The sequence below is a fragment of the Triturus cristatus genome, chromosome 12, assembly GCF_964204655.1.
Source record: "Triturus cristatus chromosome 12, aTriCri1.1, whole genome shotgun sequence".
In the NCBI taxonomy this organism is placed as follows: domain Eukaryota; kingdom Metazoa; phylum Chordata; class Amphibia; order Caudata; family Salamandridae; genus Triturus; species Triturus cristatus.
Genome location: NC_140595.1, coordinates 741,144,827 through 741,159,110, shown reverse-complemented (window position 1 = coordinate 741,159,110; position 14,284 = coordinate 741,144,827). Strand labels below are relative to the sequence as shown.

The 14,284-nt window shown below is 40.9% G+C and overlaps 1 protein-coding gene across 3 annotated transcripts in view; it reads left to right on the top strand.

Annotated features, from left to right (window-relative positions):
* The window catches only part of LOC146782646 (hydroperoxide isomerase ALOXE3-like), a 170,889-nt gene that overhangs the window by 95,186 nt on the left and 61,419 nt on the right, over nt 1–14,284 (top strand). For all 3 annotated transcript variants that reach the window (XM_085638394.1, XM_085638392.1, XM_085638393.1), the window contains exons 5-8: nt 7,308–7,411; nt 7,517–7,689; nt 8,030–8,173; nt 9,621–9,824. In XM_085638394.1, the coding sequence (XP_085494520.1) occupies nt 7,308–7,411; nt 7,517–7,689; nt 8,030–8,173; nt 9,621–9,824 (625 nt within the window). The remainder of the gene's footprint in view (nt 1–7,307; nt 7,412–7,516; nt 7,690–8,029; nt 8,174–9,620; nt 9,825–14,284) is intronic.

The following is a 14,284-nucleotide window of genomic DNA, read 5'->3' as shown; positions in this document are numbered from 1 at the left end:
CTGCAGCAAAAATTGAAACGCGTGATAAGTGCATGTGGTTGGAAAAACGTGTATTGAAAGTCAATCTGTACTATGTAGAATATTACCCTTTAAAGTGTTCATATATGTTCTTAACTGTAACTCTGGAAAAAGTTTGAAAAAATGCAACAGATATTTAAAAAATAAAAAATGAAGGGGAAAGTCCGAATCTTGGGCGTTGGGGAATCCAATTACTGAACCAACATTAAAGCATTTATAGAGAACTTGCAGGAATAATTTTTGTCATGAGGCCTTCTTGGAGTGGAGCTCGTTTGCTGCGACAATTTAATGTTCCATTTCTCTTTTTTAGTTATGTGTAAGATGTTCGCTAACAATTGAGGTGGGGACGGAGGTGGGGTGGGGTTCAGGGAGTTTGGAGTTACTGAACGTGTATGCTGGTATGGATCAATGATAATATGATACTTCCTGCTACAGGTTATTCTGCTGGGACATGGATTACATAGGATCATGGTCATTTTGAGATGGCAAATCAACACTGAAAATAATTAAATCAGTTTCAAGCACTTTATTTCGGTCAAAGACATTATAAACTACATATTCCGGGTACAGTCACAAAAGTACACATTACAACACATCTAAGAATCAAATTTCACAGCAACCAAGTTATTTAAAATGAATAAAAACATACATGAGCTAGAAAGTGTTTGGGAGGTTACTTTTATATGTAAACAATAAAAGCTAACAGAAACCAATACAAGCTCTAAAGTGCTTCTGTTTTGTAAGCTACGAACATCCCAGATATGATATTTAGTTTTTTATGTTTAATAGGAACAATTTTTCCGTTTATAACCAGAAGGGAAATTCATATCCTTCTAGCCCCAAATTCTAAACTACAGTATCCTAGGTGCTGATTGGAAAAAGTGCATTAAAATTTTTATAGATAAACACTAGTAATTAAAGCCCTACCAGTAAAAAAAACTTGTTAATCAGACTGAATGCATTCACGCAGGAAGAGTCTCGTTTTGCACCAAATAGGCAAGATATATTTGAGCTATTTAGCAATAGAAAACACAATATAGGGTGTGGTGTCTGACCTATAGATTCTCAGTGCAACCCAGGATGGGCGAGTTTACAGGGAACGACAGAAGAGCGATCCAGCGTTTACATTGCCTTCTATACCTTGGGCAAAAAACGCTGTTCATCATTTTCCTCCTGCCTATTACACACTGGACATAGTTTGACGCCCTCAATGGGGCCTTTCCACTTGGCAGCGGTAAATGGTGCAAGTGGTAGGGCACCTAGATTAAATAAATATAAATATATATATAACATTACATACACACACATACACGCACACGGTGAAGGGTGGATCAATCTCATCCATTTAAGGCTCGAACTGGTTTTATCCCAAGGAATCTATTTATAATTGAGTATTTTGAGGGCGTTTAAGTGCCACCCTCAAATTTGTTTCTGGCAGAATAATTAGTTGATGTGTGAGGCATTAGTGCCCTGTGTAAAGCACTGCTGGCTTACATTGATCATAACATTGATGTAGCCATGCTCCAAGAAATACACATCAGAACATTCATCCGCTTTTCCTTCGCTACTACATGGGGGTGAGAAAGAAGCTTTTCAATGTATTCCACAGATTTGGAAGGAGTGGTCACTCTCTAAGCTAACTATAAATTTCACCCTGCATGAATGGACAAGGGATGCACAGGGGTGAGGTTTCACAGTGGTGGGCAGCTTGGAGTCCCAACCACAAGTACTGATGGATATATGGACCGGGGATTGATGCACCATAATTCCTTGATGACCTTCTGTTTAAATGTCCTAAATTTACAGGACTCCCCAAGTTTGGGGGTGTCTTGAAAAAGACTGTTTCACATGGACCACTACTGAAAGCGAACCGTGCAGCACTACATATTATGAACTTACACAATACAGTAGATGCTTGAAGAGGCGTGCCCCCTTCCGTAACGGATTACTTCTTCTGTTCATGATGCAAGCTCCAGAGTCTACTTGTGGTTCGTCTCTCAATCTGATGGAGAAGGTAAGTCAATATTCTACCGAGAACCCTCGCGAATTGATCCTCCGGCTGGATAATCCCCTCTTTCCTGCATGTCTTGCTATCCTGAAGTCTGAAAGGCTCCAAGATCCTGAATGAAAGCGGTCACATTGGAATAGTTTACTTTGAATGAAGGGTCTGTCTCGGACGTAGGGATGTCGTGGAAGGCCTTTGAGGTACACATTTTTGTCCTGTACATCCCCAAGTGCTCAGGTATCTTAAGAGTGTGACATGAGAGATCGGAGAAGGAACTCCAATAACGTGATGGTGCGTACAACTACACAAGGATAGATCTATCCTTAAATTACAGGACACACTGAAGGAACTTCAGGAGGGAGCACATTTAGATTCTCTAGCTTGCAAAGCATGCACAAGCCAGCTTATTTGGAGAAAGGGTGTAGGCTTGGGAAAATGTTGCCATGAGTAGTGAAAGCATGCACTGATGCCACGCCGATATCTAGTATTGCTGTATGTGAAGTAATGGAAAATAAACTAAGAAACACCTTGGAAGAAATCCAATCCTGGAAAACCAATTTTAAGGATTTTTTTTAAGAAATACGAAACGATCAAATTAAAGGAAACCTTTTAAACGAAAGACAATTTTAAAGGAAAAGTGACATTAAATTTGTGGGGATTTTGGGTTCAGGCATTGGTAATGTTTAGTGTGATGGGGATTTTTAGGGGTCAGCAATAATTGGAGTTTGGGCATAGAAAGATTTTAGGGTTCAGAGATGGGTGTAGGGTAGGGGTGGTAAGGGTTTTTTAGGGTTCACGGATGAGTGGTAGTAAGGAGTGTGAGTTTTAGGTCTTGGATGGGTGGAGTGTAAGTGTTCAGGGGTTTTAGGGTTCATGGATGGGTAGAGTTTTGGGCTGCTGAGGGTCTTTAATGTTCCATTAAGTGTAGCGGCTGGTGTGGTGAAGAGTTTAGGGTTCAGGATGGGGTGGAGTTTAGGTTGGTGAGGGGATTTAAGGATTCTTGGATCAGTGGAGATAAGATATAGAAAGAGGTTTTTAGGGTTCAGGGATGAGTAGTTTATGGTGATAAGTTCTTATGGGTCAAGAATAGCTGGCTGGTGTTTTAGGGCGGTGAGGAGATTTTAGGGATAGGTGAAGTTTGGGTGTGCTGAGGTGTTTTAAGGGGTATGGCATGAGTGGGATTTAGGCATAGAAAGGGGTTTTAGGGTTCAGGAATGGGTGGCGTTAGGGGTAGTGATTGATTTAATGGTTCAGGAATGGTGGATTTATGGGGCAGAAAGGACTTTTAGGGCTCCAGGAGGAGTGCAGTTTACATTTGGTAAGGGGATTTTAGGGGTCGTGGATTGATGGTGTTTAGGAGTTGCGAGGGCTGCAATGGATGGTGTTTACGGGTGGCGATGGGTCAGCAAATTAAAAACATTCAAAGTAATCGTTTGACAATGTAAAAAATATAACTACGAAATAATGTCCCCTGAAGTAAAGCACTGAAATGAAGATCTCTGACAAAACTGCTTCTGCAAGAAAGACCTGCAACCATTACATTTACACTTGAAGAATAAGCATTCAAAACCCAATTTCGACCAAAAACACATTCTATGAATTGGTTTCTACAAAAAGGTAAATACCATCCAGCCTGAGAATTTCAATTAAAACCGTTTAGATGAAATGGTTTCTCAGTGTCGATTCCATTAAATTATTTTCTATGAAATAACGCAACCATCTAGTATGTGCACCGAGTGGCATGGTTACAATGCCTTCCATTTAGATGTATTCAAGCAATATGAAGAGCACCTGTAAGTATCTAGGCTGAATCACCGAGTGCAATAGCTAGCCACTTGAATAACAATGTGCTTGTTTGAATTGAGCCTTCAATGAAACTAAGTTTGAACTCCACTTTAAATGACATCATAAATGCCATAGTCTGCTCCGCAAGTGGTAGAGCTCCAGGTGAGGGTGGCCTACCAGCAGAATTTTATTAGAAGTTCAGATATTTTATCTGCCCATGCATCCATTGGCATGGGTAAATTACCCTCTACAATGTTAGAGGCTACAATCACTGTACTTCTGAATCAAGGTTGTGACCCCAGCCAATGTACTTCATGCAGGCTGCTCTCACTGCTGAATGTAGATAACCACATGCTTAATAAATTCTTGTCTTAGAGGCTGCAACCACTGATGCTACTGTACCACAACAAGCTGTATTTATACCCAAATGATCCACAGCTTTTAACTTGCGCCACCCTGGTGGCTCTACTGCTTCGTATAGATCTGAATTAATTGGCAGCAGCTGTCCTGCTCATGCTGAAATCATTTGATGCAATGGCCTTTCATGCTCAAAGTGCTCCATTGTATGGGTTTGAGTGCCTGGCTTATTAAACTGGTAACCATGCTTTACAAAGGCAGCTGAGCCAGAATAGAGATGAATAACTTGCACTGCTACAGTGTCCATCTGCAGGGGTACATGGCGGGGCTTTCTGTGGAAACCACCACAAACCTTCTGATGACAGCAGAAGAATGAAACCAGCTTAAGCCAGTGTGAAAGATGCATTCTTTTCAGACTGTAAAATCAGATGGTACTTGTGCCTACTGTTGTCATTAAAGAATTTTCTGTATGAGGAGAGATATAAGATGTAACTGTTTTCAATTACTGTTCAACCACTCAAAGGCTGACCTATGCCTACTTTTGTCACCACTGCAATTTGTTTCACTTTGTAAATTTAAATTTAAACAAAATGTGATTCAATGTATCAAGTTGAGTCCTATCTTCAGCACCAAAGAATTGGCTCCAGTGCCTCCCTCAGATATTGATCCCCGATCGAAGGAGATAGACCTACCCTACCTGCAGACGAGACTATCTGCCGGTATCCTTCAAGGCATGCTCCTTTGTACACTTCAATCTACACTAAAGCTTTCTTTAAGCCAGACTCGCCTGCCCCTAGTGTTTTTTTTTTTTTTCTTTTTTTGTTAAATAAGGCAATTATAATAAAAATGCATACTAACCAGGGCTTAAGGCCCACCCTCTTCATCTGCTTGTCCGTTCAAATATCATTCACATTTTGGTTTTACCCACCACAGCATACAACATGGACAATAGGTCCGCCCACTTCATTTATTGGTGCACCTCAATGCCCAGTGGTGTAACGAAACTTGAGGGAGTCCCCCCTGCTAAGTAGGAGCCCCGCCGATCCAGCCAGGAGCTCTCAGGCCAGGGGGCTTGCCGTCCATGCACAGTGCCGGAGTGGGTCCCCTGGAGCTTGGGGGTGGGGGGGGGGGACTAATGTCATATCATTGCAGTGCACCTAGGCAACTGGGTCACTGTTTTATTATATTTTTGACAAGTTCACCCCATTTGCTTGCATGTCTGTGGAAAAAGATAAATATTACACACTTGCCAAAGCCAAACATATTGTCTTTGCCAATGATTGCTTACCTCTACTTCCCATGCCCCTTCCCATCTTGCCCTGATTTGATCCCACAAGACTACACTTGCATCGCAACTTGAACTAAACCCTCCCAAACGCCTTGTCATATACACCAACTACTGCATGGTACATGGAGAAAACATCAAAGAGCTGGCTCGCATTCAAGTGCAAAGAGGTGACCGGGGACCTTTTGCCAAAAAACAGGCAGCCTGATACCAGCTCTCTCCTAATGAAAGGGATATAGATTTTCCAGAAAGTAACTTCAGGACTGATGTTCAAGCCCTCATACTTTTACATATGGATGGTGATGATGCTGTCCTCTATGGCCTTGCAGATGTCAGTCACACCTGCTGCCCCCATAATCCACTGGCACCCTATATGCCATTGAAACAGTATCTGAAGAAATATGGTCACGTCACTTCCATCCTAATGGAACTTCATTTAGCCCCTTTGCTGGCCTAATGAAAACCAGCAGCATCATTTACAAAATCCTCATAACCAGCACCCCTGCTAATTTTGCAGACAAACTCACTATCTCTGGTGGTTCTTGGCACAGCTGCTGACCAGGACATTTAGATTGCAGTCTAAGAAGTGTAAGAAAGGAAAACAATCAAAGCAGCAGGCCTTTTCCATCTATGCTCCCAGGCTCTGAAGCAGCATCCCTGCATCTATCAGGACCGCCTTACCTCTCCTCCAATTAAGGAAAAAGTTGAAGACTCGCTGCTTGAAACATTACATCGCAATGCATTTTCCGTCCACAAGCCTCTACTCTCCAATCATTAGACTTTATGCTGGTCTTTGAACCTGTACAGCGTTCCAGTGCCATTGGATACGTTTAAGCTATAGAAATGCCATATACGTGCATACCCTATACATATACTCTACTGCTATACAGCCCACGTTAAATAAATGTCCGAACATAGATTTAAGTGCAGAAGTCACAAATCGGCATGTACAATGGTGCTACCAATGTCAAATGTGAGCTAAGGATGACCTCACAACTCTGCTGTGTTATTTGTCACCGAGACTGTCACACTATCTCTTAGCTACTTTTCCAGGAAGATCAGTGGACACACATCACAATATGCAGCAGAGTAAACTTTGACTAGGTGAGCAAATTGAGGGTGGGTTTCCTGAAGGCAAAGAGTAGCACCAAGGGGGTATTAGCATTACAATCTACACCCCCAACAGTCAGCAGACTCTGTATGGGTGTAGCCTCTGTTTACTGCACTGCCCGCAGGACCTGAAGTCACTGAGCTGGGGCTCTGTGAAGTGGTTCATACCTGCTACCTAACATTGGGTTCAGCAAGAGGGATCAATACTTGGTACCTGGCTTTATGGTTTGTGAAGTGGATCAATATTGAAACCTGGTATTGTGGGGGCAGTGGTAGGAACTGATAACTAGCACTGGTTTCTGTTGGGGGGGGGGGGGGGAGTGGGGCTGGCAGTGATGGCTGGTATCTGGTACTGGGTTCCATGTCAGATCAATGTGTAGTGCCGGGCATTGCTATGCGGACCAGATAGGTGATGCCTGAATAACGTGCTACAAACCTTTGTCTGGCATACAAAAATAAGTTGATGTGCATAGTAGGGTAAATGTGCAGTACTGTGTTTTATGATAAATGTAGCTTTTAGGCTGTTCTGTAGACACTGCGCCATGGGGCCTGCATGATTCTCCTCCCTCACCTTCCCCACATGAAGAAACGTAGCTCCTTTGTAAAGGTGTTCTGTTAGTATTATGGCGGAAAACTACAGAGTTGGTGTTGATGAATGTTTAGCTACATCAGGACCTTTGTAATATGAATCGCTCGCCGAATTGAGCAGGATCATCAATATCTTCTGTTTCTTCTTGTGATGCTCAGGGTCCTGGAGCTGAAGCTGAAGGGCCTGCTAAATCTGCAAGAATCTTGGAAGTCTTTTGAAGACATTGAGAGGGTTTTCTGGAAAAAGAGGACAGAAGTCTCAGGTATGAGATCCTTCACTCATTCCATCACTTATCTGGCTTTTGCCTTTCCTTACTATTTAAAGGATGCTTCCACTCACTAGTTTCTCTGGTGTTCACTCCTCTTAGAGTATGTGTCCGAGCACTGGAAGGAAGACACTTTCTTTGGCTACCAATTACTGAATGGGGCAAACCCATTGCAGATCCAGAAATGCACTAAACTTCCACCCAACTTCCCGGTGACAGATGAGATGGTTAAACATTCTCTTGGAGACCACACCAGCCTCCACGATGAACTGCAGGTAGGAATGTCGACATGCACAAACGGATGAGATGGTGTTTGATAGGAATGAAGCTGAAAGATCATCTTTCCAGACAAAGGACTGAATGGTCATGTTGGAATAGAACTAAAGAAGGCTGGACTGGGCCTCACCACCTCTAATTCTAGAGGGCAAGCCAGGATTTTTGCAGGTCCTTAAATATGCTCTCTATTGGTCAATATGGTCAAGAGCTGAGGCCTGGAGTTGCCTTGCACTTGCCAGACTTTAGTTTGTGTCTGCGTTACCTCATGTTTAGCAGAGAACTCCTGCTACAAGACTTGCCAAATTCTCATCTTGTTTCACTTTTGTCTGTGTTTTGCAGAAAGGAAACATCTTTATTGTGGATTACAAGGTTCTCGAAGGGTTTCCCCCCAATGTGATCCGAGGTCAGCAGCAACACATCGCAGCCCCCATGTGCCTCCTCTACAGAACCCCAGCCGATGAGATCATTCCCATCGCCATCCAGGTATCTAGCAGGATTCCCGCCTTCTCTTGCAAACAGACCTGTGCACCAGTCACTGGGGCTTATCAAGCGATAGGCATCCATTGACTAAAGTGCTTCCAGGTCCCTCTTCTTCCGGGGTCTTTTAGTACAGTAGTCCCTAAATTACTGATAGTGACATAATTGTTCAAGGCTAAGGTCATTTCCTGCCTGCCCTTTCTTTTTCAAATCTTGGTATCGGTATTTGTTTTCTGATCCACCTCTTCAGTTGATGCAAACCAAGACAACAAACCGAATGCTTTCAGATTACAACATTTGTATGGTGGTCATAAAAACATTAGGATTTAGGAAGAATATAAACACAATAGACTAGGTCTCATGTTCATAGAACCTCTACATTTACGGACTCTTAAATGTCAGTGAAGTCGTATACATTTAAAAATATGTACACCAGTTGAGGACAACTGTCATAGACCTCATGACACTCAAATTGTAGTTGCTGAACAACAAATTCACGGTGTGATCTTCCACTTAAATAACAAAAGTGCATACCAGTCTTTACGGTCTTTTTTTTTTTTAAACTGCACAGTAAAATACCAAGACATCTTTGATCAAATCAAGCGAACCATAGCCAGGTTTTGAGTAAAAATTGCCACCCACTCAAAAGCAACAATTAGTAAGTGTTTAATTGTTACTTTGATTCCCAGATTTCGAAATTGCAGTAGGTGGTCCTAAGCAAAGTAGTTCCCCACTCTCCCCCTCCACCCCCCCCCCACCCGCAGAAGATGGTAATGCATCAGAGAGGTGGACCTTTTACTTTGTTTTATCTCACAAATCCCAGATTTTCTTTCCAGTATTATCTACCTGTTCTCTGAGCTTTTCATACAGGAGCATAGATGCTAGTTGTGAGATGATAGGTCCACATTGCAGATAGGAATAGACCATATTGTACCTTGTATACAGTCCAAGTAATATACTAGTTTGTTAAATAAAAGCACAGGACATCTTAACTTATGTTGACATGGAGTCATCTAGTCACCATATTATGGGATATGGATTAAGTGAGAAATAACACAAGCCTTTAAACAGAGCTGTATCTCAGACGTGTATACTAGCAGGGTTGGCCTACCTCTTCCCGAAGTTTTTCCAGAAGCTCATAAGCCAGATCCATGCAATACTGGAGAGGTTCAGCCAAACTGTTCCTTAAAGTGAGACTGCTTCACATCAACTCACAAGACCAAATTATATTGCACTGCGTTCTTTTGAAGGCACTTTTAAGGTGGACAAGGATGTTGAGGATCTCTCAATTCATGCCAAGTTTTCTGGAAAACCATGTAAACAATTTCCATGTAGATTCGTTGTGAGTTTCCTAAAAAAACTGAATGTCCACATGCAGTCTAATACTGGCAAGTGTCTGGAATTCTGGTTACTGTTTCTTTATTTATCTCATATGGTTTCTCTTCTCCTGCAGCTCAACCAAACTCCAGGGCCAGAAAGTCCAATCTTTCTGCCTAATGACTCGGAGTGGGACTGGATTCTGGCCAAGATCTGGGTACGCAATGCAGACTTCCTGATTCAAGCCGGGCATTCACATTTCCTTAGCACACACCTCCTCACTGAGACGTACATGGTCAGCACTCTGCGCCAGCTGCCATCATGCCACCCTGTTTACAAGGTATGGGGTAGATTTGAGAACAAATCATTTCTGTCACAGAAGTTGCTTTCTTTAAAAGTACATTTTAGGATTTAACCAGAAGTTTCAATGTGAAGTTTTGAATTGCTGTGTTAAACTAGCGTTTCTTCCCCCAAAAAACAGCTTTTTCTACATTGCACTTGGACACATAGCAAGTGGGGATGTCAAAGTCCTCAAGTTACCATCAGTCTGGGATGGTCGGGCTTTCTCAATTGCTACTGCTGAACTGTTGAATTTCACACAACCTTTAATGCCATCTGTTGTATGATTAAACTACGCATGCAATTACAACTCATGTCTTCACAACGTGATCATTACACCGATTAAGTATTTTCCACGTATAGGCCTTTACCACACATGCCTTTACTATGCATGCTTTTACAAAAGTAAGTATTTAGCAGGTAAGTATGAAGCCTTTTAAAAGAAAATGTGTGTGTGTGTGTGTGTATATATATATATATATATATATATATATATATATATATATATATATATATATATATTACCTACTGGCGGTCGCCTAGGTAGTTATAGTTAGGACCCTGTTTCCATAGGAAAACCGCAACATTCTATTTGGAATAACTTTGGCGCCGGTCGACGAATCCTCGCGAAATTTTCAAAACTAATGGGGCGCTACGGTCCGCTCCTACCCTGAAAGTCTCGGGGGGGGATTCGTCAAGCGGGGGCCGAGATAAAAGGGGGGTCCCAAAACGCGTTTTTTCCCATGCATTTATCCATAGGACCTTTAGACACAGCTACAGCCCGAACGGCTGAACAGAGTTCCTTGAAATTTGGCAGAGAGGTAGTCTACAGGTCAAGGAAGTGCCTTTTGTAGGTTTGTTGTAAATCTGTTCAGTAGATTCTGAGAAAATAGCCTTTAAATCAATATATATATCTGAGCCAGCTTACGGTGCGCTTTCGGTGCGCTTACCGTACGCGTACGGTGACGTGCGCGAGCGTGATTCTGATTGGCTGTTAGATCTTAGTAAACATTCGAATCGGTCGAAACCAGGAAGCGGCGGCCGCCATTTTGTGTGTTTCACTGAGAAAATAAAGGGTGATAACTTGAAAAGGGGGCAAGGAAGAGAGTTACAGACCCCCTAACATTTGAAAGGGGGTCAAAGAAGGACAGAAAAGTACGAAAAAAACATTTAATAATTTTTAAAAAAATCGCGGGGTACGCGTACGGTAAAAAAAAAAAAAAAAAATGAAATGAAATGCAGATTTAAGTGTTTAGATATTAGGGGGCTCTAAAAAGAGCCGTTGTGTTTATTAAGTGATTTTTTAGTGGTACCTACAAGTAAGTACCGATGCAGAGTCTAAGGTTCAAGAGGAAGACTCTGTTCCCTTCATCATTGAAGTGTACACCATCTCCTCTATAAATGTCTTGCATGTCGTAACGCAAGTTGTTGTGGTAAATGGAACCCATACCATAGTCACGGAGGAAAGCAGAAACAGATTTGTTGACGTGCTTTCTTGCTTTGTCAATCTGTGGACAAAAATGATTGGACCAGTTCCATTTTTGCCTTTGGCATATGTTAGAAAACACAAAGGCAGTTTTAGGGAAAAGTGAAAACAGTTGTGCAAAGGTCTCCTTCATAAGCATTTCCAGACCTACCCCAGTCAAAGTGCCTAGGTCATTGCCACCACAGTGCACTATTTTGAGGTCAGGGTGTTGGATTTGCATGAAGGATTTCACCAATGGCATCAATTGGTGCCACTTTAACCCTCTCTGACCAATCCATTTAATGTCTACATTTGGCAAAGCAAGGTCTCTCACCATACCTGTTTTCTCTGCATACTTTTCACTCCAGAAGACATAGCTGTGCCCTACAATCCACACTGTGAACATCTTCAAAGGAGAACTGGATGCACTCAGGAGGTGTAATTCAGTAGAATGGTAAAAAGAAATGAAAGACAGTTTGGAAATGGAGGCATACATATTTTTTTTAAATAAAAAGAACAGATTGGCTGTTTCATACCATTCTACACTAAAAACTAGGCTGTGTGTGTCAATTTATAGAAGCATGATTTGTATTGGTAAAGAAAAATGTGTTACCAAAGAACAGTACTATGGATTTGCTGTTAGGTTTGAAAAGTCAAGCACTCTTGCACTTTGAAAATGAAACATTGTCTGCTGAACTTCTGACCTGACTCCACACAGCAGTGTTCCATGAGCTGTTGCTATGGTAGCAGGCAGAAGTCAAGTTGGGGGAAGGGTACTAGGCAGAAGTCAAGTTGGGGGAAGGGTACTTTTTGAAAAGGGTTGGTTTTCAACAAATAGAAATGTGTGATTACATTTGAAAAAAAGGGGGAAGCACTGAGATTTGAAACTAACATGTATATGTGTGGAAAAAGAGAGGGAAACATTGCCATTATCTGGTTCTGCTGAGAGGAGAGAGGTGTACAGAACAGAGATCCTGGCTCTGATAATCTGCTGTTTGATTGCCACATTTCTTTCACAACTAACTAATTTTAAAGGTGAGTTATGAGTTTGAGAGGGGATGTATATGGTAAATTAAGAAATGAATAATAGCATTGGAATTCCTCTTGTTGAAGTTGTGTTTATCATTTTGTGTTTTGGGAGAAATTTAAATGTGAGGAACATGTAAAATAATATGGACTATGTTTTCACCATAAATTAAGGTGTACTGGTATAAATAAGGAATACTTTTAGGGTTTGAGGTTCCAGTCAGTAATGGAAATACATTCAGCATCACTAAGGCTGGTTGCCCTTGCTGGAGTGTAGCCAGTCACCCAGGTTACAGATGTTGCTGGTCTCAGAAAGCTGTTTGGTATTGCTCTGGTGATTTTACATTTGCATTAGATGGAAAGGGGGAGCTATTTTTTTATGCAGAAGCAGACTCTTAGCACACAGCCAGCTGCTTATCCTGTGGAATCATGCACAGTATTCACAACCAAGTGGGGTTTGAGGTTGCAGTCAGTAATGCAAATACATTCAGCATCACTAAGGCTGGTTGCCCTTGCTAGAGTGTAGTCAGTCACACAGGTTACACATGTTGCTGGTCTGAAAAAGCTGTTTGGACATGTGCTTTTTTAAGAATATGAAAAGTGGATTAGAAATGTGTCAGACTTTAAAAGTACTTATCACTTGCCAAAAAAAAGAGTAGTAAGTGTGCTTTCAAATTGGCAAAGAAATTTCGTTTTCTGACTAATATGAAAACATGACTCTGTGTGCAAAGAGGAATTACAGGCAGAGATTTATTGCGTATTGCTCTGGTAATTTTACAGTTGAATTAGATGGAAAGGGGGAGCTATTTTTTTTATGCAGAAGCAGACTTTTAGCACACAGCCAGCTGCTTATCCTGTGGAATCATGCACAGTATTCACAACCGAGTGGGGTTTGAGGTTGCAGTCAGTAATGCAAATACATTCAGCATCACTAAGGCTGGTTGCCCTTGCTGGAGTGTAGTCAGTCACCCAGGTTACACATGTTGCTGGTCTCAAAAAGCTGTTTGGACATGTGCTTTTTTGAGATCTGAAAAGTGGATTAGAAATGTGTCAGATTGTAAAAGTACTTATCACTTGCCAAAAAAGCAGTAGGAAGTGTGCTTTCCAATTGGCAAAGAAATTTCGTTTTTTGCCTAATTTCAAACCATGACTCTGTTTGCACACAGGAATTGTTTTTAGATATTTAATTTGTGATGGTGTTATTGTGATTTTCACTTGTAGGAAAGGGGTACTTAGTATTTTAAGATTTGAAAAGATCATAAAAAATGTAGTAATATATTTAAATAAAATAAAATTTTTTTTTTAGTTTTTTTCAGGTATTGCTGAAGAGCAGTGAACAAAATTTAAGATGCCTACAAAATCCAGACAAAGGAAAAACCACAAAAAAAATCTATATTTGAAGACAACTGGAGGACCTAAGTTAGCTGGAGATGCTCATGTTGGGAAAAAGAGAAAGTCTTCTGGTAAGCAGAAAGATTTTTTAAAGAACATCTTCAAAAAAAGGAAAAATGTACAAAATGTCTGTACTGGAAAGAATGTTTTAAATAGAAAAGAACAGGAAAAAATTTAGCATTTAGTTAATGCAAATATACCTTCAGAAACAATAAAGATTAACTTAAACAGAAAAACAGCGTTTAAAGAGATACGTAGAAAAATGTTTCAGAGAAGAGTAATGTCCAATTTGATAAAGGATGTGAAGAAATATAAGCAAAAGGCTAAATTTTATAAGAGAAAAAAAGAAATTGAAGCCATTGCAGCTAAGGCATTAGAATTAAAAAGGAAACTATTCATTTTAATTTTGAATAGGATGCGTACATTAGATAAAATGGTTAATGTACTGAAATTACAAACCAAAATGAAAAGAGAAGTGAAAAGAACAAACTTTTGCAAAGTGTTTTTAGGAGAATGGATGCATAGTTCAAGTAGTGAACCTTTTTTTAATGAAGAGAGTTATTTTCAAAGTAATACTT